The sequence below is a fragment of the Lepidochelys olivacea genome, assembly GCF_965140295.1.
Source record: "Lepidochelys olivacea isolate rLepOli2 genome assembly, chromosome: 2".
NCBI classification, from domain to species: Eukaryota; Metazoa; Chordata; order Testudines; family Cheloniidae; genus Lepidochelys; species Lepidochelys olivacea.
In genome coordinates this window covers 272,131,602-272,158,365 of record NC_140412.1, presented here as the reverse complement: position 1 = coordinate 272,158,365, position 26,764 = coordinate 272,131,602, and the positions used below count along the sequence as shown (strand labels likewise).

Here is a 26,764-nt window from a genome sequence, read left to right as displayed (position 1 = left end):
GCAGGTTTTCTTATACCTTCATCTGAAGTAGTTGGTACTGAGTCTATCAGAGTCCAAATACTGGACTAGAATGGACCATTTTCTGAACCAGTATACCACTTTCTCTGCTAAGATGAGAGTAATATTGAATAGAATAACTGCATGAACAGAATTCCAAGTAGCAGCAGCCTTGTAATTTAGGTAGTTAACTATAACTCAAGATAGGTAAGTCCAAAGCAGACTGTGAAGAGTTACAGAGGGATCTCTCAAAACTGGGTGATTGGGCAACAAAATGAAAGATGAAATTCAATGTTGATAAATGCAAAGTAATGCACATTGGAAAACATAATCCCAACTACCCATACAAAATGATGGGATCTAAATTAGCTTTTACCACTCAAGAAAGAGATCTTGGAGTCAGTGTATATAGTTCTCTGAAAACATCCACTCAATGTGCATCAGCAATCAAAAAAGCTAACAGAATGTTGGACATCATTAAGAAAGGGATAGATAAGAAGACAGAAAATATCATATTGCCTCTATATAAATCCATGGTACACCCACAACTTGAATACTGGTGAAGATGTGGTCGCCCCATCTCTAAAAAGATATATTGGAATTGGAAAAGGTCCAGAAAATGGCAACAAAAATGATTAGGGGTATGGAACAGCTTCCATATGAGCAGAGATTAATAAGATTGGGACTCTTCAGCTTGGAAAAGGAATGACTAAGGGGGGATATGATAGAGGTTTATAAAATCATGACTGGTATGGAGAAAGTAAATAAGGAAGTGTTATTTACTCCTTCTCATAACACAAAAACTAGGGGTCACCAGATGAAATTAATAGGCAGCAGATTTAACACAAAAGGAAATATTGCTTCACACTATGCACAGTCAACCTGTGGAACTCTTTGCTAGAGGATGTTGTGAAGACCAAGATTATAACAGAGTTCAAAAAAGAACTAGCTAAATGGAGGAAAGGTCCATCAATGGCTATTAGCCAGGATGAGAACGGATGGTGTCCTTAGCCTCTGTTTGCCAGAAGCTGGGAATGGGTGACAGGGGATGATGGATCACTTGATGATTACCTCTTCTGTTCATTCCCTCTGAAGCACCTGGCATTGGCCACTGTCAGAAGACAGGATACTGGGCTAGATGGACCTTTGGTCTTACCCAGTATGACCGTTCTTATGTTCTTAAATAGCTCTGTGAGAGATCTGTCTCTCAGACATTCTGCAGAAGCCCCGTTAGACCTCCTTTACGTATTTAAACTATTTCTGTCATGTCTGTTACCTTAGTATACATGTTATAATGTGTTCTTCGACATTCAGGTACTGAAACACCCACTAGATTATAACAAGTCCGAATGCAAAATCTAATCCATTTTGACAATCTGAGCAGCAGATGTTTCTTTCCTCGGTTTATTATATAAACTACAAAAAAATTGGAAGGGCTTATAAATTTTGTTCTACCTAGATAGTCACTGAGAACTCCTCTAACATCTAGTTAATGTTACATCTATAATATTTTGCTTCTCCTGGTAAAATATGGAGTTTTGGAAAAAAAAGAATAGGGAAGTTCACAGATTTTAATCAAAGTCTTGAGCAGGAATTTAGGAGGTGGATGCAATACCATGTTCACCCCATAAAGGGGAGTCCGTCATCAGGATTCGTAATTCACTGTCTCTGCCATACGCTTCACAAGGAGGTGGACCAGGAAGTATGCACAAGGATCTTAATAAAGTCATTCCAGAAGTTTTGTGGCACACAATTTGAGCTCAAAAGGTGATGGAAGCTTACAAACAGATGAAATTACATGCAAGATTCCTTTAAAACCTTTACATCACTGGGTATGCAAGAACTGAAGATCTGGGAATAGAAGCATGATGAGCTGGTATAACACAGCTGCCAGATTAACTTTAGTAATACAATCCCACCAAATCTCTTCTTAAAACTCCCCTTTGCCATGATAACTACAAAACAGCTTGACAACTGTTAGGCAGCTGATCTGCTGAGACCACGTCCTAGCAAGCTGATCAATAATGCCTCATTCTAGCCTTGTGCTCCTCATCTGTCTGTATCCACCTGCTGTCACTTGTTTTAAGAGTGTAAGCTCTCTGGAACAGGGACCAGCTCTCTGTTCTGTGCTTGTTCAGGGTAGTGGTCCAGGACTGGGACCCCTAAACATGACTATTCGACATTGGTGAGGCCTCATCTGGAGTACTGTGTCCAGTTTTGGGCCCCACACTTCAAGAAGGATGTGGATAAATTGGAGAGAGTCCAGCGAAGGGCAACAAAAATGATTAGGGGACTGGAACACATGAGTTATGAGGAGAGGCTGAGGGAGCTGGGATTGTTTAGCCTGCAGAAGAGAAGAATGAGGGGGGATTTGATAGCTGCTTTCAACTACCTGAAAGGGGGTTCCAAAGAGGATGGCTCTAGACTGTTCTCAATGGTAGCAGATGACAGAACGAGGAGTAATGGTCTCAAGTTGCAGTGGGGGAGGTTTAGATTGGATATTAGGAAAAACTTTTTCACTAAGAGGGTGGTGAAACACTGGAATGCGTTACCTAGGGAGGTGGTAGAATCTCCTTCCTTAGAGGTTTTTAAGGTCAGGCTTGACAAAGCCCTGGCTGGGATGATTTAACTGGGAATTGGTCCTGCTTTGAGCAGGGGGTTGGACTAGATGACCTTCTGGGGTCCCTTCCAACCCTGATATTCTATGATTCTATGATTCTATGATTCTATGACCACATCAAGTACCCAAAATAGATCCAGATTCTTTTAGAATCAAACAACAGAACAGAGTATTAGGGACTGCAGCAGCCAAAAATGAAATACTTTTGACAGAGACTCATGCGGAAAAATATTTTCCACTTCACTGTAAAGTTTTCCATGTTGAAATTCAATGGACCGCTCAAGAAAATCATTATTAGAATTGAACAAAGTGCAATCATCCAAACTGTCAGGGTCAGAGAGCTCAGATCTGAAGGCAATATTTGTCTCTGGCAATGTGACAGGAGATCTGTGGGAAATGGCAGATGAACTGGAGGCTCCAATGTCAATGCCAAAAGATCTGAGCCCAAGCCTGCAGCTATTAATATTATATGAGCTCTGTCCCTTCTTAAAATCATGACACTTTTGGGATAAGTGACACTGGAAGAAAGACACGTAGAAATCCCTGCTCCCACCCAGAAGAAAGGCTTCAGTCAGGGCTCCATACTCTGAGCACCCCAGGAATAGACTAGAGAACACTGAATTTTCCCTCACTGCAAAGGAGGTAAACCTTTGGTTTTCCTCACGTGTGTAAAAATATAGCCATTATCTCAGTCTTCAGAGACCACAAGTGCTGGGAATTGCATTTTGGCTTGGATTACCTGCTAAAGTGTTGTTCGCTTGGTGATGCTTGGCCATTGGCAACACTGGATGATGGATGCTTCACTCCCTAACTGCCTCCTGATATTCCAGATGAGAGTGAGTTCCTCCTTGATGGTTGAGACAGTATATAAATGTGGTATTACCTGTCAACACCTGAATATTAGGATATGTTTAATTATGGTAGAACTCAGTTTCCCACATGTAGAAGGACGTTTGAGAGCTAAACAAATGTTTCTTAACTCCAACACATTTATATGCAATTTGGCCTTCCTGGGATTTCACAGAACCTGAATACTGAGTTGGTCTTGGTTTGCTCCTCAACGCATGTCTAAAGTGTGTACCACACTTTCACTTTCAATGGGGAGGGAATAGTGAGGAGCACCATTTTGCACCCATATTCTGGGATTATCCACCACTAGAAAGCTTTGAATCGGAATGGTAAATTACCAAATGGAAGTTGGTGTTTGAGGCACAGGCCTCAAATTTGTAGAGGTTTTACTCAAGGCCTAGCAAATGGAGTGACCTGGGTACACAATCCCATGAACTCTAGAAATTTGAAGTAATAGCTCATGGTTTGATGAGACAAAGATCTAACCAGATTGATTGTTTTGAATTTCTTGAAATCTGTCTGGATTTGCAGATTGAGCCAAGAACAGCCTTTAGGAAAGAGAGAGTCTCAGTGGTATAAAAATAAACTTGTTCCAGCAAATCATAGGACTCAACAACTGGAGTAGAGAGCAGATTTACTGAACAGCTAGTCACACATTCTGAGCAGTGAACCCTTATAATGATTAAACATATATTCCTGGCTGCTACTGCTAGGTACTTTGGGAAGACTCATGAACGTAAGAATGGCCATACTGGGTCAGACCAGGGGCCCATCTAGCCCAGTATTCTGTCTTCCAACGAAGTGAGCTGTAGCTCACGAAAGCTCATGCTCAAATAAATTGGTTAGTCTCTAAGGTGCCACAAGTACTCCTTTTCTTTTTGCAAATACAGACTAACACGGCTGTTACTCTGAAACCTGTCTTCCAACAGTGGCCAGTGCCAGATGTTTCAGAGGGAATGAACAGAACAGGTCAATTTTGAGTGATCCATCCTATCATCCACGGCCAGCTTCTGGCAATTGGAGGTTTAAGGATACCTGAAGCATGGGGCTGAGTCCCTGACCACCTTGGCTGAAAGCCATTGATAGACTATTTCCCATGAACTGACCTAATTCTTTTTTGAGCCAAGTTATACTGGTGGCCTTCACAGCATCCCCTGACAGTGAGTTCCACACACTGCCTCTGTGTTTTCTGAAGAAGTACTTCCTTATGTTTGTTTTAAACCTGCTGCCTATTAATTTCAGTGGGTGACCCCTTGTTCTTGTGTTATGTTAAGGGGTAAATAACACTTCTTTATTCACTTTCTCGACACTAGTTATGATTTTTTAGACCTCTATCATCTCTTTTCCAAGATGAACAGTCCCAGTCTTTGTAATCTCTCTTCGTATGAAGAAAAGGAGTACTTGTGGCACCTTAGAGACTAACCAATTTATTAGAGCATAAGCTTTCGTGAGCTACAGCTCACTTCCTCAGATGCATATCGTGGAAACTGCAGCAGGCTTTATATATACACAGAGAATATGAAACAATACCTATTCCCACCCCACTGTCCTGCTGGTAATAGCTTATCTAAAGTGATCATCAGGTGGGCCATTTCCAGCACAAATCCAGGTTTTTTCACCCTCCACCCCCCCACACAAATTCACTCTCCTGCTGGTGATAGCCCATCCAAAGTGACAACTCTTTACACAATGTGCATGACAATCAATGGCTGATTTAGAACAACGCTTCCTCAGCTCTCGTCCCCTAAAGCCCCTACTCTACTTGCGCTATATTGATGACATCTTCATCATCTGGACCCATGGAAAAGAAGCCCTTGAGGAATTCCACCATGATTTCAACAATTTCCATCCCACCACCAACCTCAGCCTGGTCCAGTCCACACAAGAGATCCACTTTCTGGACACTACAGTGCTAATAAACAATGGTCACAAACACCACCCTATACCGGAAACCTACTGACCGCTATTCCTACCTGCATGCCTCCAGCTTTCACCCTGACCACACCACACGATCCATCGTCTACAGCCAAGCTCTGCGATACAACCGCATTTGCTCCAACCCCTCAGACAGAGACAAACACCTACAAGATCTCTGTCAAGCTTTCTTACAACTACAATACCCACCTGCAGAAGTAAAGAAACAGATTGATAGAGCCAGAAGAGTTCCCAGAAGTTACCTACTACAGGACAGGCCTAACAAAGAAAATAACAGAACGCCACTAGCCGTCACCTTCAGCCCCCAACTAAAACCCCTCCAACGCATTATTAAGGATCTACAACCTATCCTAAAGGATGACCCAACACTCTCACAAATCTTGGGAGACAGGCCAGTCCTTGCCTACAGACAGCCCCGCAATCTGAAGCAAATACTCAACAACAACCACATACCACACAACAGAACCACTAACCCAGGAACTTATCCTTGCAACAAAGCCCGTTGCCAATTGTGCCGACATATCTATTCAGGGGACACCATCACAGGGCCTAATAACATCAGCCACACTATCAGAGGCTCGTTCACCTGCACATCCACCAATGTGATATATGCCATCATGTGCCAGCAATGCCCCTCTGCCATGTACATTGGTCAAACTGGACAGTCTCTACGTAAAAGAATAAATGGACACAAATCAGATGTCAAGAATTATAACATTCATAAACCAGTCGGAGAACACTTCAATCTCTCTGGTCACGCGATCACAGACATGAAGGTCGCTATCTTAAAACAAAAAAACTTCAAATCCAGACTCCAGCGAGAAACTGCTGAATTGGAATTCATTTGCAAATTGGATACTATTAATTTAGGCTTAAATAGAGACTTGGAGTGGCTAAGTCATTATGCAAGGTAGCCTGTTTCCTCTTGTTTTTTCCTACCCCCCTCCCCCCCCAGATGTTCTGGTTTAACTTGGATTTTAACTTGAAGAGTGGTCAGTTTGGATGAGCTATTACCAGCAGGAGAGTGAGTTTGTGTGTGTGTGGGGGTGGGGGGGATGTGAGAAAACCTGGATTTGTGCAGGAAATAGCCCAACTTGATTGTCATGCACATTGTGTAAAGAGTTGTCACTTTGGATGGGCTATCACCAGCAGGAGAGTGAATTTGTGTGGGGGGGTGGAGGGTGAGAAAACCTGGATTTGTGCTGGAAATGGCCCACCTGATGATCACTTTAGATAAGCTATTACCAGCAGGACAGTGGGGTGGGAATAGGTATTGTTTCGTATTCTCTGTGTATATATAAAGCCTGCTGCAGTTTCCACGATATGCATCTGAGGAAGTGAGCTGTAGCTCACGAAAGCTTATGCTCTAATAAATTGGTTAGTCTCTAAGGTGCCACAAGTACTCCTTTTGTTTTTGCGAATACAGACTAACACGGCTGTTACTCTGAAACATCTCTTCTTATGGAATCTCTTCCATACCCCTAATAATTTTTGTTGCACTTCTCTAAACTTTTTTGATTTCTAATATATGTTTTTTGAGATGCGGTGACCATAACTGCACGCAGTGTTCAAGGTGTGGGCATACCAGGGATTTATATAGTGGAATTATGATATTTTCTGTCTTATTATCTAACCCTTTTCTAATGGTTCCTAACATTTGTTAGTTTTTTTTTGACTGCTGCTGCATACTGATTGGATGTTTTCAGAGAATTATCCACAATGACTCCAAGATCACTTTCTTGAGTGCTAACAGCTAATTTAAAGCCTTTCATTTTGTATGTATAGCTGGGGTTATGTTTTTCAATATGCATTACTTGGCACTTAGCAGCACTGAATTTCATCCGCCATTTTGGTCCCCAGTTTTGTGAGATCCTTTTGTAACTCTTTGCAGTCTGTTTTGGACTTAACTACCTTGAGTAATTTTCTATCGTCTGCAAATTTTGCCACTCCATTGTTTATTCCTTGATCACTCTTGTCCACATGTTTGTTTACCCCTTCAAAGAATTCTAACAGATTGGTGAGGCATGATTTCCCTTTACAAAAGTTGTGTTGAGTCTTCCCCAATAAATTGTGTTCGTCTATGGGTTTGATAATTCTGTTCTTTACTATAGCTTCAACTAATTTGCCTGTTACTAAAGTTAGGCTTATTAGCATGTAATTGCCAGGATTGTCTCTGGAGCCTTTTTCTAAAAAGCAGCACCACTTTAGCTATTTACCAGTTGTCTGGTACAGATTCTGATTTAAGCGATAGGTTACATATTATAATCAGAAGGTCTGCTGTTTTAGATTTGGGTTCCTTCAGAACTCCCGGGTGAATACCATCTTGTACTTGTGACATGTTACTGTTTAATTTATCAATTTGTTCCAAAACTTCCTCTGCTGACACCTCAATCTGGGACAGTTCCTCAGATTTGTCACCTAAAAAGAGTGGCTTGGGTGTGGGAATCTCTATCACATCCTCTGCAGTGAAGATCAATGCAAAGAATTCATTTAGTTTCTCTGTAACAGCATTGTCTTCCTTGAGAGCTCCTTCAAAACCTTGATCATCCAGTGGCCCCACCGATTGTTTGGCAGGTTTCCTGATTCTGAGGTACTTTAAAAAAAATTTGCTGTTAGTTTTTGTGCCTTCTGCTTGTTGCGCTTCAAATTCTTTTTTGGACTGCCTAATTATACATTTACACTTGACCTGCCAGAACTTATGCTCCTTTCTATTTTTCTCAGTAGTATCTGACTTCCACTTTTTAAAGGATGCCTTTTTGCCTCCAACTGCTTGTACTCTCTTGTTGAACAAATGTGGCATTTTTTGTCCTTCCCCTCCACTCCGCCCCCCTCTTTCCCCCCAGTTAAGGGTATACATTTAGTTTGAGCCTCTGTTATGGCGTTTTTAAATAGTTTCCATGCAGCTGGCAGACATTTCACACTAGTGACTGTTCCTTTTAATTTAGTGAGAACAGGCATTTGCATGGTAATTTTGTAGCCAGCGTTGCAAGGTATTTACGTGCCAGATATGCTAAATATTCATATGTCCCTTCATCCTTCAGCCACCATTCCAGAGGACATGCTTCCATGCTGATGATGCTCGTTAAAAAAATGATGCGTTAATTAAATTTGTGATTAAACTCCTTCGGGGAGAACTGTATGTCACCTGTTCTGTTTACCCACATTTTGCCATATATTTCATGTTATAATAGTCTTGGATGATAACCCAGCACGTTTGTTTTAAGAACACTTTCACAGCAGATTTGACAAAACGCAAAGAAGGTACCAATCTGAGATTTCTAAGGATAGATACAGCACTCGACCCAAGGTTTAAGAATCTGAAATGCTTTCCAAAATCTGAGAAGGACGAGGTGTGGAGAATGCGTTCAGATGTCTTAAAAGAGCAACACTCCGATGTGGAAACTACAGAACCCGAATCACCAAAAAAGAAAATCAACCTTCAGTTGGTGGCATCTGACACTGATGATGAAAATGAACATGTGTCAGTCCACTCCGCTTTGGATCGTTATTGAGCAGAACCCGTCAGTAGAATGGATGCATGTCTTCAGGAATGGTGGTTGAAGCATGAATTGACATATGAATTTTTAGCGCATCTGGCATGTAATTATCTTGAGATGCCGGCTACAACAGTGCCATGCAAACGCCTGTTCTCACTTTCAGGTGACATTGTAAACAAGACGTGGGCAGCATTATCTCCTGCAAATTGTAACCAAACTTGTTTGTCTGAGCTGAAGTACGACTGAGGGGACTTATAGGCTCTAAAGTTTTACATTGTTTTATTTTTGATTGCAGTTATTTTTTGTACATAATTCTACATTTGTAAGTTCAAATTTCATCATAGAGAGATTGCACTACAGTACTTGTATTAAGTGAATTGAAATATACTATTTCTTTTGTTTTTTACAGTGCAAATATTTGTAATAAAAATAATATAAAGTGAGCACTGTACACTTTGTATTCTGTGCTGTAATAGAAATCAATATATTTGAAAATGTAGAAAAACATCCAAAACTATTCAATAAATTTCAGTTGGTATTCTATTGTTTAACAGGGCAATTAATCATGATTAATTTTTTAATCACAGTAAATTTTTTTGATTTAATCGCGTGAGTTAACTGCGATTAATCGACGGCCCTAATTTAATTACATTATTGTGGTTATTACGGAGCAGTTCAGGTGAAATTATAGGAAGGACAAAAGAAAGAACTTAGTTCTGGAAATTATCTGAACACACACATAATCAGGGCTGCTTCTTGTGTGTCAGACAGATATGAGGAATGATGGATCCCTTAAATCAAGAGAGCTGAACAAATCCTGTGGCAACAACAAGAAGGAATTCTAGAGATAATGCAGATCTTTATTCCGCATCCATCACCATGCTACCTGAAGTTAAGGTCACTATACAGAATGTGAACCTTGGGATGTATTTGTTCTGTTTTCTTAAACCCTGTGTGGAAAGAAGGACACCTTTAACTTTTTGTACTGAGGAAATATTGGAAATAAAACCCTTTTCCATGGGATTACTGAGACATCATTAACTCAGTTCTAATTTGGAGAAGGGAGACCACTTCATCTCTCAGTACTCTCTTATGAGGGAGATTTGGGAAGTAGCATGGAATATAATTAAGGCTAGTTTTTAGTCATGGGTATTTTTAGTAAAACTCATGGACATAGTTACAACAATTCCTGAGGAAGCCCGTAGAAGGAAGGTAATATGGATGGGGGGTGTTCAGCTGTTGTGACCTGTACTGGATGTGCCATGTTTGTCTTTCTTCCACAGGACAGAAGCGACTTTGTCTGTACAAAGTGCAAGCTGGTCTCCATATTGGAAGAGAAGGTTCAAGGTCTGGAGCAACAGGTATTGACACTGCGTTGCATAAGAGAAACTGAAGATTTCCTGGACAGACGTCAGGATATGCTTCTACGGGCACAATGTTCTGAAGATTCAGAGCAGGCTGAGGGGACAGGAGGACGGTGAAGAAATTTGGCAGCATGTGACCTCCAGAAGAAGAAAGGGGAGCGTCCATGTACCAGCAACACAGATACAGGTAAGTAACCATTTTCATGTTCTCTCCACAGGTACTAATGCGGAGAGTGGACTAGATGATACATCTGAGGGGAGGGAAGGGAACAGAAGGAGACTCCAGAGATTGGAAGGCATGAAATGCACTGTCCTAGGGTTGGGGGTTCCACGACCACCGCTCCCAAGAGAAGGAGGTGGGTGGTGGTAGCCGGGGACTCTCTCCTCAGGGGGACTGAGTCATCTATCTGCCGCCCCGACCGGGAAAACCGAGAAGTCTGCTGCTTGCCAGGATTCACGATGTGACGGAGAGACTGCCGAGACTCATCAAGCCCTCGGATCGCTACCCCTTCCTGCTTTTCCATGTGGGCACCAATGACACTGCCAAGAATGACCTTGAGCGGATCACTGCAGACGACGTGGCTCTGGGAAAAAGGATAAAGGAGTTTGAGACGTAAGTGGTCTTCTCGTCCATCCTCCCTCTGGAAGGAAAAGGCCTGGGTAGGGACCGTCGAATCATGGAAGTCAACGAATGGCTACGCAGGTGGTGTCGGAGAGAAGGCTTTGGATTCTTTGACCAAGGGATGGTGTTCCAAGAAGGAGGAGTGCTAGGCAGAGACGGGCTCCACCTAACGAAGAGAGGGAAGAGCATCTTCGCAAGCAGGCTGACTAACCTAGTGAGGAGGGCATTAAACTAGGTTCACCGGGGCAAGGAGACCAAAGCCCTGAGGTAAGTGGGGACGTGGGATACCGGGAGGAAGCACGAGCAGGAGAGTGCGAGAGGGGAGGGCTCCTGCCTCATACTAAGAAAGCAGGACAAACAGCAAGTTATCTCAAGTGCCTATACACAAAAGCAAGAAGCCTGGGAAACAATCAGGGAGAACTAGAAGTCCTGGCACAGTCAAGGAATTATGATGTGATTGGAATAACAGAGACTTGGTGGGATAACTCACATGACTGGAGTACAGTCATGGATGGATATAAACTGTTCAGGAAGGACAGGCAGGGCAGAAAAGATGGGGCAGTTGCACTGTATGTAGGGGAGCAGTATGACTGCTCAGAGCTCAAGTATGAAACTGCAGAAAAACCTGAGTGTCTCTGGATTAAGTTTAGAAGTGTGGGCAACAAGGGTGGTGTCGTGGAGTCTGGCTGGGATGATTTAATTGGGGATCGGTCCTGCTTTGAGCAGGGGATTGGACTAGATGACCTCCTGAGGTCCCTTCCAACCCTAATATTCTATGATTCTATGATTCTGCTATAGACCACCGGACCAGGGGGATGAGGTGGACAAGGCTTTCTTCCAGCAACTGACGGAAGTTACTAGATCGCAGGCCCTGGTTCTCATGGGAGACTTCAATCACCCGGATATCTGCTGGGAGAGCAACACAGCGGTGCACAGACAATCCAGGAAGTTTTTGGAAACTGTAGGGGACAATTTCCTGGTGCAAGTGCTCGAGGAACCAACTAGGGGCAGATCTCTTCTTGACCTGCTGCTCACAAACCGGGAAGAATTAGTAGGGGAAGCAAAAGTGGATGGGAATCTGGGAGGCAGTGACCATGAAATGGTTGAGTTCAGGATCCTGACACAAGGAAGAAAAGAGAGCAGCAGAATACGGCCCCTGGACTTCAGAAAAGCAGACTTTGACTCCCTCAGGGAACTGATGGGCAGGATCCCCTGGGAGATTAACATGAGGGGGAAAGGAGTCCAGGAGAGCTGGCTGTATTTTAAAGAATCCTTCTTAAGGTTACAGGGACAAACCATCGGGATGCGTAGAAAGGACAGTAAATATGGCAGGCGACCAGCTTGGCTTAACAGTGAAATCCTTGCTGATCTTAAACACAAAAAAGAAGCTTACAAGAAGTGGCAGACTGGACAAATGAGCAGGGAAGAGTATAAAAATATTGCTCAGGCATGAAGGAGTGAAATCAGGAAGGCCAAATCACACCTGGAGTTGCAGCTAGCTAGAGATGTTAAGAGTAACAAAAAGGGTTTCTTCAGGTATGTTAGCAACAAGAAGAAGTCAAGGAAAGTGTGGGCCCCTTACTGAATGAGGGAGGCAACCTAGTGACAGAGGATGTGGAAAAAGCTAATGTGGAAAAAGCTTTTTTTGCCTCTGTCTTCACGAACAAGGTCAGCTCCCAGACTACTGCACTGGGCAGCAGAGCATGGGGAGGAGGTGACCAGCCCTCTGTGGAGAAAGAAGTGGTTCGGGACTATTTAGAAAAGCTGGATGAGCACAAGTCCATGGGGCCGGATGCGCTGCATCCGAGAGTGCTAAAGGAGTTGGCGGTTGTGATTGCAGAGCCATTGGCCATTATCTTTGAAAACTCATGGCGACTGGGGGAAGTCCCGGACAACTGGAAAAAGGCTAATGGAGTGCCCATCTTTAAAAAAAGGGAAGAAGGAGGATCTTGGGAACTACAGGCTAGTCTGCCTCACTAGGGAGAGTGTATTGGACTCTTTCCAATTTTTCCTCAACCTTCTTGTAGTGTGGGGCCCAAAACTGGACACAGTACTCCAGATGAGGCCTCACGAATGTCAAATAGAGGGGAACGATCACGTCCCTCGATCTGCTGGCAATGCCCCTACTTATACAGCCCAAAATGCCATTGGCCTTCTTGGCAACAAGGGCACACTGTTGACTCATATCCAGCTTCTCGTCCACTGTACCCCCTAAGTCCTTTTCTGCAGAACTGCTGCTGAGCCATTCGGTCCCTAGTCTGTAGCGGTGCATGGGATTCTTCCGTCCTAAGTGCAGGACTCTGCACTTGTCCTTGTTGAACCTCATCAGATTTCTTTTGGCCCAATCCTCTAATTTGTCTAATGCCCTCTGTATCCTATCCCTACCCTCCAGTGTATCTACCTCTCCTCCCAGTTTAGTGTTATCTGCAAACTTGCTGAAGGTGCAATCCACACCATCCTCCAGATCATTTATAAGGATATTGAAGAAAACCGGCCCGAGGACCGACCCTTGGGGCATTCCACTTGATACCGGCTGCCAACTAAACATGGAGCCATTGATCACTACCCATTGAGCCCGACAATCTAGCCAACTTTCTATCCACCTTATCATCCATTCATCCAGCCCATACTTCTTTAACTTGCTGGCAAGAATACTGTGGGAGACCGTGTCAAAAGCTTTGCTAAAGTCAAGGAACAACATGTCCACTGCTTTCCCCTCATCCACAGAGCCAGTTATCTCGTCATAGAAGGCAATTAGATTAGTCAGGCATGACTTGCCCTTGGTGAATCCATGCTGACTGTTCCTGATCACTTTCCTCTCCTCTAAGTGCTTCAGAATTGATTCCTTGAGGACCTGCTCCATGATTTTTCCAGGGATCGAGGTGAGACAGACTAGCCTGTAGTTCCCAGGATCCTCCTTCTTCCCTTTTTAAAAGATGGGCACTACATTAGCCTTTTTCCAGTCGTCCGGGACTTCCCCCGACCGCCATGAGTTTTCAAAGATAATGGCCAATCGCTCTGCAATCACATCCACCAACTCCTTTAGCACTCTCGGATGCAGCGCATCCGGCCCCATGGACTTGTGCTCGTCCAGCTTTTCTAAATAGTCCCGAACCACTTCTTTCTCCACAGAGGGCTGGTCACTTCCTCCCCATGCTATGCTGCCCAGTGCAGTAGTCTGGGAGCTGACCTTGTTCGTGAAGACAGAGGCAAAAAAAGCATTGATCAGGACCTAGAAGTTCTTAAAATGATCAAGAGGCAAAGATTATGTGGATGCCACTATGTCATCATCTTTTTTGACCCATCAGACTCCTCGGAATTCAGTGATTCTTCATCTGAAGATGGAAAAGATGCAGTCTATGAAGGCTCCTTCTCAGAGGGCACATGGGCTGATATCACAGAGGACAGGCCCAAGAGGCTGATGAGTCCTAGGTTTCTTATTCCTTTGTGACACTGTAAAGGTGGTTGTCACAAGGTCAACATTACCGTAGTGTACAAGCAGCAAAAGCACAGGGAGGCATTCAGCTACCCACTGGGGCTGGAGAAAACTGCTCTCTGAAAGCCAGATGCTCATGGATTGTTCCAGATCAGAGACCCCTCAGAATGAGCCTCACACTGCATCTGGTATCATGGTGCAGATGTTATGGTAATGGCAGCTATTTAAGTACCTAGATAGATCCCTGATAGCACTGGGGCCGACACTGTGGGATCACTAATCTGGGAGTTTGCATCCTAGTTTAACTCTCTTGGTGCAGAAGACTCAGGAGGAATAAATACATAAAAGCCTGTTTAGACACAGCAGAGAAAGGAAAAGAAACAGGGAGGAAAGCAAGCTTTTCCCTGGCAAGAGATCTGACTCATCAAGCTTTCACATGATCTGGTGCTAAAACACACCCAGCTCGCTCACTAATGCTACAACCATCTATAAAGCAGGACCACAGGAAGAGTACTAGGTCAACTACTTCCAAAGAGGATGGATCTGGACTGTTCTCAGTGGTAGCAGATGACAGAACAAGGAGTAATGGTCTCAAGTTGTAGTGGGGGAGGTTAAGTTAAGGAAAAACTTTTTCACTAGGAGAGTGGTGAAGCACTGGAATGGGTTACCTAGGAAGGTGGTGGAATCTCCTTCCTTAGAGGTTTTTAAGATCAGGCTTGACATAGCCCTGGCTGGGATGATTTAGTTGGGAATTGGTCCTGCTTTGAGCAGTGGGTTGGACTAGATGACCTCCTGAGGTCCCTTCCAACCCTGATAGTCTATGAATCATTAGTAGCTCTTGACATAAGGACTAATGATAGTGATCCTGTAGGTCCTTTTCAATTAAGCATGTTTCTTCACTGACAGCACAGCACCAATGAACCAAGCCATCTCTGTGGTACATATCCACGACTCACTTGGGAGTCCAGGGCCTTCACCAAGCTAAAACTCATCAACCGTAGAATACAGTCAGCTCCAAGGAAGGCTGCATTTTCTTCTCCCCACTTTGAATGTGAATTATTTCTCAATCCACTTGTTTTTGAGAAGCAATGTGCACAGTACGGAGAGTCAAGATTCCTGGCCTGACTTCCCAGGCACGGCTTTGTCAAGCCGGACCTTAAAAACTTCTAAGGAAGGAGATTCTACCACTTCCCTAGGTAACGCATTCCAGTGTTTCACCACCCTCCCAGTGAAAAAGTTTTTCCTAATATCCAACCTAAACCTCCCCCATTGCAACGTGAGACCATTACTCCTTGTTCTGTCATCTGGTACCACTGAGAACAGATTGGATCCATCCTCTTTGGAACGCCCCCTTCAGGTAGTTGAAAACTGCTATCAAATCCCCCCTCATTCTTCTCTTCCGCAGACTAAATATCCCAGTTCCCTCAGCCTCTCCTCATAAGTCATGTGTTCCAGACCCCTAATCATTTTTGTTGCCCTCCGTGGGACTCTTTCCAATTTTTCACATCCTTCTTGTAGTGTGGGGCCCAAAACTGGACACAGGACGACAGATGAGGCCTCACCAATGCCGAATAGAGGGGAATGATCACGTCCCTCGATCTGCTGCCAATGCTCCTACTTATACACCCCAAAATGCTGTTAGCTTTCTTGGCAACAAGGGCACACTGTTGACTCATATCCAGCTTCTCGTCCACTGTAACCCCTAGGTCCTTTTTTGCAGCACTGCTGCTGAGTCATTCGGTCCCTAGTCTGTAGCGGTGCATGAGATTCTTCTGTCCTAAGTGCAGGGCTCTGCACTTGTCCTTGTTGAACCTCATCAGATTTCTTTTGGCCCAATCCTCTAATTTGTCTAGCACCCTCTGTATCCTATCCCTACCCTCCAGCGTATCTACCTCTCCTTCCAGTTTAGTGTCATCTGCAAACTTGCTGAGGGTCAATCCATGCCATCCTCCAGATCATTAATGAAGATATTGAACAAAACTGGCCCAAGGACTGACCCTTGGGGCATTCCGCTTGATACTGGCTGCCACCTAGACATGGAGCCATTGATCACTACCCATTGAGCCCGACAATCTAGCCAGCTTTCTCTCCACCTTATAGTCCATTCATCCAGCCCATACTTCTTTAACTTTCTGGCAAGAATACTGTGGGAGAACATGTCAAAAGCTTTGTTAAAGTCAAGGAACAACACGTCCACTGCTTTCCCCTCATCCACAGAGCCAGTTATCTCATCATAGAGGGCAAGTAGGTTAGTCAGGCATGACTTGCCCTTGGTGAATCCATGCTGACTGTTCCCAATCACTTTCCTCTCCTCTAAGTGCTTCAAAATTGATTCCTTGAGGACATGCTCCATTATTTTTCATGGGACTGAAGTGAGGCTGACTGGCCTGTAGTTCCCAGGATCTTCCCTTTTTTAAAGATGGGTACTACACATTAGCCTTTTTCCAGTCATCCAGGACCTCCCCGAATCACCATGAGTTTTCAAAGTTAATGGCCAATGGCTCTGCAATCTCATCTGCCAACTCCTTTAGCACTCTCGGATCCAGTACATCCGGCCCCATGAACTTGTGCTCATCCAGCTTTTCTAAATAGTCCTGAACCACTTCTTTTTCCAAAGAGGGATGGTCACCTCCTCCCCATACTGTGCTGCCCAGTGCACTAGTCTGGGAGTTGACCTTGTTCATGAAGACAGAGGCAAAAAAAGTATTGAGTACATTAGCTTTTTCCATATCCTCTGTCACTAGGTTGCCTCCCCCATTCAGTAACAGGCCCACACTTTCCCTGGCCACCTTCTTGTTGCTAACACATGGAGAGTCATGAATCAGAGTCGGAGAAGAAGGTGGATGTGGAAGAAGCTGGGTGGGCGGGGAAGGGGAAAAGGAGAGAGGACATGGAAGGGGAGAAGACAGAACAAGGAGTAATGGTCTCAAGTTGCAGTGGGGGAGGTTTAGGTTGGATGTTAGGAAAAACTTTTTCACTAGGAGGGTGGTGAAGCACTGGAATGGGTTCCCTAGGGAGGTGGTGGAATCGCCTTCTTTAGAAGTTTTTAAGGTCAGGCTTGACAAAGCCCTAGCTGGGATGATTTAGTTGGTGCTAGTCCTGCTTTGAGCAGGGGGTTGGACTAGATGACCTCCTGAGGTCCCTTCCAACCCTGATATTCTATGATTCTAAGAAACAGATGAGTGCTGTTCAGGGGAGAAGGCATGAAGGGCTGGAGCCAAAGGAGGGGAGCATGACAGCCCATCATGTTTCTTTTGGGACAATTCAAGGAAGAGACTTTGAGAGAAGTGACCACCATAAGAGAGGGAGTCTACAGAGGCTGTCAGATGCGGGATCCAGGTCTTGAGAGCCAAGAGACCACAGGGAACAGAGGATGAAGAGGTGATGGATGGCTGTGATCTTTTTTGAGATGGAACTGGCATTCAGAGAGAACAGGAGAAGACCAGGAGGGCATGGGAGCAAGTGGGATGGGTATAAGGTTTGAAAAAGACCATGAGGTGGAGGTGATGTGAGGGAAAGAGGAAGAAACAGATTTGAAGTTAATGTTGCTGAATATAACCCACTAAACTCTCAGCCTTGTAATTTTTCAACATGTCTGCCTGTGTGTCACGCTAGGCTGAGCTGGCTGTGTACAATTAAATATATGCAAAATTAAGCACAACTCAAGCAGCTAACAATGGTAGCAGCTGTGCTGGCTCTCAGCAGAGAGCAGTACGAAGTTCCAGCATTGACTGGCTGCAGTACAGGCTTAATCAGAGCATGTGTGTGTCCAAGTAGGTGTGATCTGTTTGCCCATTCTCCAGCCTCTCTGCCAAGGCCACTGCTGGAACCAGCAGCCTACAGTGAGGAAACCACTCATTCTCACTACTTTTCCCCACTCCTTACTCAGAAAACAAGATAGTTTTTAAGAGTGAGTACAATTTGTTTTGAGACTTTCCCTCAACCTCCAGGAAGCATTAGGAAAAAGGCAACAAAATGGCTGAGGAATGACTGAAAAATATTTATCACATACTATATAGGTCACATGGGGGAGAGTGGTGTGGGGGGGTCTATATCCAGCCACTGATTGGATAGAAAGCTCTCATGAGACTTGGAAGCATGAATTGTGCATACTCCCAATAACCACAGCTAGAGATTTTCCAGTTAATGGAAGAGGTGATATTTATCCTATTCACCTACCCCAGAAGGGAGTGATAGGGAGGAGGAGAGAAGAAGTCTGGAAAAGATTAAATTACATAGTTAGTTTGAGATTACTCAGCTGCACTGGTGGAAAACCTACTGTAGATGAAACTCTGGCCACTTCCAGGGCTTTTATCACTGTATCAATGATTTAGCTGACATAGTGATTAAAAACAGCGAAAGCCACATTTTGTCTATACTAAGGCTCTCTCTGGTGCTACCACCAGTGCAGCTTTTGGGTAAAATTCCGTAGTGTAGAAAAGGCCTTAAACACCACTGAGTTACCAGTAATTGAATAAATAAAGATAGGTCTTTTGCTGCCAGTGGAGTCAGTTCCATTTGCGGGAGCTATGTGCTTTTGTTTTGGGAAGGGGGGAAACTGCAGCCTTTAACAAACATGGGAATAACTTCCATTCTCACCACATAAAATAGAAGGGTATCTCTCAAAGATCTTTGTATTTGGCAGTGGTGCAACTGCTTCTAGAATACCTTGTCCAGTTCTGTGGTCCAGAAAGATGTTGATAAATTGGGTTCAGAGAAGAGCCATTCAAATGATGAAAGGATTGGAAAACCTGCCTTGTAGTGAAAGATGCAAGGAACTCAATCCGTTTAGTTTATCAAAGAGAAAGTGAAGGGATGACTTGATCACAGTCTACAAGTACCTACATGGGAAACAGACATTTGATAATAGAAGGCTCTTCAGTTTAGCAGACAAAGGTATAACAAGAGCCAAAGGCTGGAAATTGAAGCTACACAAATTCAGACTAGAAATAAAACAAGTTTTTAACAGTGAGGGTAATTAACCACTGGAAAAGTTTACTAAGGAGTATGGTGGATTTTCTCTCACTGGAAATTTTTAAATCAAGGTTGGATGTTTTTTCGAAAAGATCTGCTGTAGTTCAAATGGGAATTAATTCTGGAAAATTCTATGGCCAGGATTAGATGACCACAATGGTCTCTTCTGACTTTATGATCTAACAGTCTAAGCTGGGTGGGGCCCACTGGGGACCAGTGTGCGAAAGAGACAAAGCTGAAAGAATATAGAGCCTGAACTCCCATTCTCGGAAAGGACAGGCTCCCTACGGAGCAGACATAAAAAATTTAGGAGAATGTGAGTATCATGAAGTTCCTGGGTTTAATTCCAACCCAATTCCTAAAGCAGCAACACCTGAAAACTGGTTATGTTCTAAGACTAGAAGGTTAGGCCTGGGTCTTTCAGAGCAGGAGGATGCAGAGAAAGGGTTCACAGTTGTGGGACAAGACACCTGCATCTCACAGGGGCCAAGAGACAATTAATGTGTTGGAATGGTTGGCCCATCTACTTATGGGGGATAAAGGAAGAGCTCGGAAGCTGGAAATAAATGCTAGCAAAGGGAAGGGAGGCTGACTGATGAGTTGTGGAAGGGTTCTGAGTGCCTATCAAAGGGGTGTTGGCATCTGGAGTGAGGAATGGTAGTGGAAGAGAGGCTAGTATCAAGTGATTGATATAAAGTTGCTTGTTGTGAAGGCTATAGTTTGTCTTTTGGGACCAGATGGTTGTTGGGGGAGGGGTGAACAGGAGGGTATCGGGGTGAGATGATGTGAGGGTTTTGCTCCAAGGGAAGGTGGGGGCAATTCAGGTCAGGGCACGTGTTATGGGGTTTGCATGCTAGCTTAAAAGTCAGGGGATGCCAGCAGAGAGGAGGAGGTCAGGGGCTTGCAAAAGAAAGTTAGAGAGTTTAAGCAGTGGGGAGGAAGTGAGTCAGATCAGGTGCATGTAGAGGGCCACACAAAGGCAACTAGAGTAATTCTCAGGGACACCCAAGTTAATTCTCTGGACAATCTAGACCCTTTTAGCCCTGTTGTAGACATTGATTAAGACAGTTTACTTGCAAGAGAATATGGTTGAAAACGAGGAGCTGAATGAACTGCTGGGCCACTGTAATGTGAGGAGGAGCCCATCTCCTGCAGGCAGGTGTTGAACTCTGAACCTGCGTTTGGCTACCCACAGAAACATTGATTTAAAACCCCTTCAAAATCCAGAGGGCACAAGTGCCTAATTGTGTCCTTTGCAGCCCAGCTCCCTGGCCCTCCCTGCATGCAGCAGTGTCAGCAGGGCTAACCCTTCACACAAGGAGGGCACAGGCTGAGCTCTGCTCCACACTCCCAGCCCCAGCATTGGCCTCACTCTCTAGACTTTCACCCAGCAGGCTACTTACTTTTTAATTAGACATCTTTAAACAAAAAGTGAAAGTATTTGTTAAAATCCATCTGAATAAACAAAGGTGCTGAGCAGACTGTGAAGTGAATAGGAAATGAAAGTGACTCACCCTCTGAGGGAGAATTTTGTCAGCCATCTTCCTCCTCTTGGCACTGTACATTTTTTAAAGAAAAAAACACGTTACCATGGTGACAGATCTAGGAGTAACGAGGCCACCTGCTAAATTACCCTGACATCTCCACATGCTGGTGCACAGCTGTGCATGTGTCGGCAAAGAGGTCTCAGCCTTACCCAGTACTTAGGACCCCCTCTCTCAGCCATTCCGAGGGGTGGGGGCAACTAAGAAAAAATCAGGGCTTTCTGTCACACACCTTGGAAAAAGAAGTCTTCAAGTTCTGTGACCGCAGGGTCCTCTATAGTATGGGGCAGCAGTGTGTGTGCGTGTGTGTGTGATCTATGAATACATTATGACTGTGAGAGTCTGTGCGAGAGCATTTATGTAGGAGTGTGTGTAGCCATATGTAGATATGTATCCATACATTTGTGTGTATATACATATGTGCATACTTGATGGTGCATGTCTGTCGATTGATTGTTCAAACAGATATCCTAATGTGTGTCCATGCATGTCCATGGAAGGAGGTGTGTGTGTGTGTGTGTGATTGTACACACACGGGTATGTGTATGTACACATGTGAATTACACAAGCATGTATGGACATGTATATCTGTGTGTGTATATATAAATATATATATTATGCATCTACGTTCCAAGCACAGGTGTGTGTACACACACACACACACCCCTCTATATGAGGCACAGTGTGTGCATAAGGCATGCTGATGAAATTGGAATCAGGCAAAGGCAGTGTCCCTGGATTTTGACTTTAAACTGCACACACTGTCGGTGCCCATCAAGCCGTTTCCTTGCAGCCCCAGCAGTTCAGAGAGAGGAGAAACTTGGCCCCCCTCTGCTCAGAGGAGTGACACTTCCATCCCTTGAGCAGGGGATCAATCAGTCCATCTCTGGGAGGCGAATGAGGGAAGGCCCCTCCCCGCCCCCACCAGGCCCTGGGGCTGCTCCTGTCCCCCCTCCTCCATTCCCATTTCTCCTGAGGACCCCTTAGTTTCTGTCTCCCCAGGACCGATGTTTTCACCTTTTTCCAGGGGCGGTACATGCCCTTCCCACACTCACTAGCGATGTGCAGCCTTCCTCCTGAGTGGGGCCTGGGACACCAGTTTCTCTTCTCTTCTTGGGGCCAGGCCCGAGGCACTGTTTGTGGGGGTGGGAATGTAAACTGACCCTCCCTCCCTCCGGCCCAGCTCTCGATTTGGCCCAGAGTATTTACACACCCATCCACTGGCCACATGGGCAGGATGCCCTCTTGAGACAGTGGCCCCTTTAGGAAGTGAGAAATGCTGGAGCCGAAACATTCCATGGCAGTTTCTGGGGGCGGGGCTGGGATTCTGATCTGATCTAGGGGGAGAGCATGGGGGTCAGGGGTAGGGGCAAGGGAGGAGCTAGTGCCTCTGGCCTGGCCACAGAGGGAGGGGCTAGTGACTCTCACCAGACCTAGGGAACAGCTGGAGAAGGAAAAAAACACCCCAGAAATGACAGTTAAGGAGGTAATGCCACAATAATTGCAGGCGAGAAACAGTGACTGGGTGAGCCAGAGCCTAAAGGAAATGGGAATGTGACCTGGAGCACCCAGTAAAACTGAAGGGGCATTACACCCCATCCATTCCCCCAAAGTCTGATAGAGACCAGGGAATTTATCCCCTTTCTGCCTACACCGAGCCTCCCGTGGCAAGGATATTTACCCCCTCCCCTAAGCCTGCCAGAGATGGTAGGGGAGTTAGCGCGGGGAAAGCAGAGGAACTTCTGAGAAGGGGACAGGGGAGGGAAAGAAAACCAGGGTAAAGAATACAATAAACTCCATGGAGAGGAGATATGATGGAGGAAACACTGGAAGCCTTTTGGTGCCTCCTGAAAGGCTTCAGGTGAGCAGGGCTCACTCGCTACAACAGGGTTTCAAACGGCAAGAAAATCTGAGGATAAGAAGGTGTTTTCTTCTGTAACGGGGACATGAAACAGACTAATTCCCATGTGACGACCCTTGGGAACTGCACTCACCCTTAATCCACTAACACTCTTGCTGCTGGGGCCTTTCTAGGGTGCATCCCAGATACATGGACATTCTCAGTACACACTCTTAACGCTTGCTAGATGCTGCAGTGCAAATACCCTGGACTCACAGGAGCTCCCAGTGCACTGAACCTAAAGAAGCAGGTATTACATGCAACCATATGTACTGACACCACTAATACATTGCCTGACCCTGCAAGTACCCATAATGTTTGCACAGTCATTGTGCAGAGTCTGTAGGTGAATGTCCCTCAAGCACTTATCAGCCATAAATCTAGGCTTGAGGAATTGGCTCACACTTTATTTAATTGCCAGCAGTGCACTGGGTGTTGTATGAGATTAAAGATGGGCAAATTCTGCCAGAAAAGTACATACACATCAAAAATGCCCCCCTCCAACTCTAGCTAGTTACTTCCTGTAAATTTCATTAGTGAATTTCACCAGAGAATGTTTGTAGACAATGAACATCTCATGAATATTTATGAAAATGCATTTTGCACTAGTGCTCACGGTATAAGTATTCACGCTACGAAGCTGAAATCTCTGATTTGCCTGCTCCTGTTTATAAAATATTCAGTTAACCAATCAGGGAGCAGGAGTATTATTATGCAAAATATGTGACCAGTCATATATCACAAACAACAAAGAGTTGAAGACAAAGTCAAAATAAGTAGTTAGCAAATACTCTATAGATTAAATACAACTAGACCCCATAGCCTGAAACATGCACCAAACATTCTAATAACTCCAAATAACAAGAAAATGAATAGAAATCAAGATCTGCTCAGAGACAATTCACCAATGAAAAACTATTCAGTGAATTTTGCATTGTCACAGTCCCTGCTCCAAGCAGCATACACCCTATAAATAAGGCTGCGAGTTTGTCAAAGAGGTCACGGAAGTCATGGATTCCGTGACTTTCCGTGACTTCTGCAGCAGCCAGTGCGCCTGGCTCAGGGACAGCTCAGGCAGCCCCTGAGCCAGACGCACCGGCTGCTGCTGGGGCAGTCTCAGGCCACACATACACACACACGCACACATGCAGCAGAGTTTGGGGGTGGAAGGGGCAAAGGGTTGGGGCACGGGTTGGGGTGAGGCACGCTCTGGGCGGCACTTATCTGGGGGGCTCCCCGGAAGCAGCGACATCCCCCTTGTTCAGCTGCTAGGCGGAGGCGTGGCCAGGCGGCTCTGCACACCTGCCTCCACCCAGAGTGCTGGCTTCACAGCTCCCATTGACCAGGAACTGCGGCCAATGGGAACTGCAGGGGCGGTGCCTGCGGGCGGAGGCAGCCTGCAGAGCTGCCTAGCCACACTTCTGCCTAGCAGGGAGTGAGGAGGACGTCCCCATGTAAGCGCCACCCAGAGCCTGCCTCAACCTGTCCAAGGCCCCACCCCCTATCCCCTCCCACACCCAAACTCTGCTGCTGGGGGTGAGGAAAGGGAGGCGCGGAGCCAGCAGGGAGCCTACTGGCCCCGCCAACCCCCTGCCTCCCAGCACCGGCAGGGGTCCCAGGCTGCGCGTTGTCGCTCATGCCTCCCCGGCACCTGGGCTGCTCTGCCTCAGCACCCGCAGGGCCCCTGGGCAGCCCCCGCCACACGTTTTAGTCACGGGCGTTTTTAGTAAGAGTCAGGGACAGGTCACAGGCTGTGAATTTTTGTTTACTGCCGGTGACCTGTCCCTGACTTTTACTAAAAATACCCATGACTAAAACGTAGCCTTACCTATAAATCCACTGATTTGTTGCCTACATGTTTAAGGCTGTCACACAGTTGCAAAGGAGGCTGGTTCTTCCTCCCACAGGTACCCTCCCTTCTTCTCTTGCAGTGCGCTCACCTCCGGGTTCGGGTCGGAGTTGCTTGCTGCTGCGGCTGCACCTGCGGTTGCACCTGCGGTTGCTGCACCTGCTGAGGTGCTGTGCGCTTTCGTGTTGGTTCCATCACTGTTTGGGGCATCCCAGGGCGCACTGAGGGGCTTCCAACGTAGGGTGAGCCTGGGGGACCCATTGGAGCCCCCTGGTGGGGCATTCGAGCACCTGATGGCATCCCAGGGCGCTAGGGAGGAAGCAAAACAGAAATAAAATGTCTGTTTGGTCACAGTTATTGCAACAGCAAAGGGGTTGGCATGACGGCAGCAACTAGCTCCCATGTAAAGACCATAAAGTTTCCAAGCTTTGACCATTCTAATAAGCACCAATGCAGCAGGACAAAGTGATGGACTCAGGCCTGGCACTTTTTGGTCATTAGAGAGAGGAACCTGATAAGAGAGTAGGCTGGGAGGTAGTAAGGAAAAATACTTCACACAGCAAGATGTTGAGCGGCTGGGTAAGTAATTTTGTTTGATAAAATTAGATGTTGAGCGGGTGGGTGACAGATCCAGGCCAGATTACTGCAGCATTCTCTCTTGGACTGACCGTAAAGATCATGTAGAAGCTACATCTGGGCCAACATGCTGTGGTCTACATGTTAATCAAGACTGATGATGACACCATATCACACCAGTGATCCTTTATGCTGACTGAGCTACTGTGATCAAGGGACATTATAGCTGGCAGTCAAAGGTGAAACTTTAAAGTACTGGGGGAAGAGAGTTCTCCATAAAGGCCTTCCACTTCAGGATACACTATCACCAAGGATCAGAATAAGCCTATAAAGTGAGAAGATGTGGCTACAGAAAAGAGTCATCTCTTTGATCAGGCATTCCCCAATAACAGGGGAACATGAGAGCCTGATAACATTTCCTTAGGAATGCTAAAGTCTCCTGACATCTCCATTGACTTCAGTGGTTTTGAGTCAGACCATGAGATCAGTGCTATACAAGACACAGCATAAAGTCAGTCCTAGCCCTAAAGAGGTATAGCCCTCCAAGAATCAATCACCAAGATTAATCTCATTTTAAAAATGCAAGCCCAACTCCTGGACACATCAAACTGTTACCCTTATTTATTATGATTTCAATGGCACCATCACTCTTGACAGAGCATGGTGTATGCACCAATGAGTTCTTTGATGACTTCTGAGTCCAATGCGCAAGTGATGTATAGATCAGATAACAAAGCACCTGCTCCAGCCGCAGGTAGTGAGCAAGTGTTTAACAGAACAGTCCACGTAAACATCACAAAAGCCAGGAGCTTAGTCCACACCTCCAGACTAGCTAGCCAGTATACTATACTACCCCACCCACCAACACCAAACCTCATCAGGCTCCCTGCTCCTCATAAGCCTTAGAAAATAGCTCTTCCTTAGATTCCAAGGGGCTGGTTGCATTACAGAGGTGGCAGAATGTTAGAGTGAAGGTAGGGGCGGTGTGGATAGTAACAGAAAATTATAGGAGGGCTTAGGGGCAGAGGCACAGACAACCTTTGCTTGCACTGTTAATGGGAGGGGGATAGAGGAGAGACCAGCTCAGAAGACAGAGTGGGCATGGCTAGTGAGTGCAGATAATAGAGCTAGTATGGGAGACTGACTGTGGGAGCTGCAACTGGGTAAAGGAGAGGGAGGGGGCAGTAAACCAGTAAAAGAGAAGCCTTTGTATACAGCCGAGAACTTCTTCACCTGTCCCAGCCTGTACCATTGGCTGAGCTGCAAACACTGTTATGACAACTCTTTGGAAACTATGGCTCTCTCCTCCACCACACTCCCCACCCCCCAAACCCAGCAGTCAGCAAAAGGAAATGGCTTAAAAATACTTCACACTAAATCTTGTATTTAGAATCTCCTGTTGGCTGTCAATCCACAAACCGTGGCTGCCTTCCAGCATGGAGAAAACAGACTGTGGGCCCTGCTGTTGCCTGTCAATCACCGCAGCTCTGCTGCCCCATGTCCACTCCCTTGAAAACTGCCTGGCCAGGAGAAACAAGATTGTGGGCCCAGCTATCTGTGTCTGCAAAGGACGAATTATGGCCAGAATAGCAAAGTTGGGT

General features: G+C 45.4%; 1 protein-coding gene across 5 annotated transcripts in view; it reads right to left on the bottom strand.

The window, feature by feature from the left end:
• SMARCD3 (SWI/SNF related BAF chromatin remodeling complex subunit D3) overlaps window positions 1-26,764 on the bottom strand; it is a 229,261-nt gene that overhangs the window by 84,612 nt on the left and 117,885 nt on the right. For 4 of the 5 annotated variants that reach the window (XM_084621529.1, XM_084621528.1, XM_084621530.1 and 1 more), the window contains 2 exons: window positions 24,679-24,896; window positions 20,809-20,851 (listed from right to left, as the gene is read on the bottom strand). In XM_084621529.1, coding sequence (XP_084477655.1) covers window positions 20,809-20,851; window positions 24,679-24,887 — 252 coding nt within the window. In that variant the 5' untranslated portion in view covers window positions 24,888-24,896. Of the gene's footprint in view, window positions 1-20,808; window positions 20,852-24,678; window positions 24,897-24,939; window positions 25,089-26,764 lie in introns of those variants that run through there. The other variant, XM_084621531.1, reaches the window with a different exon arrangement.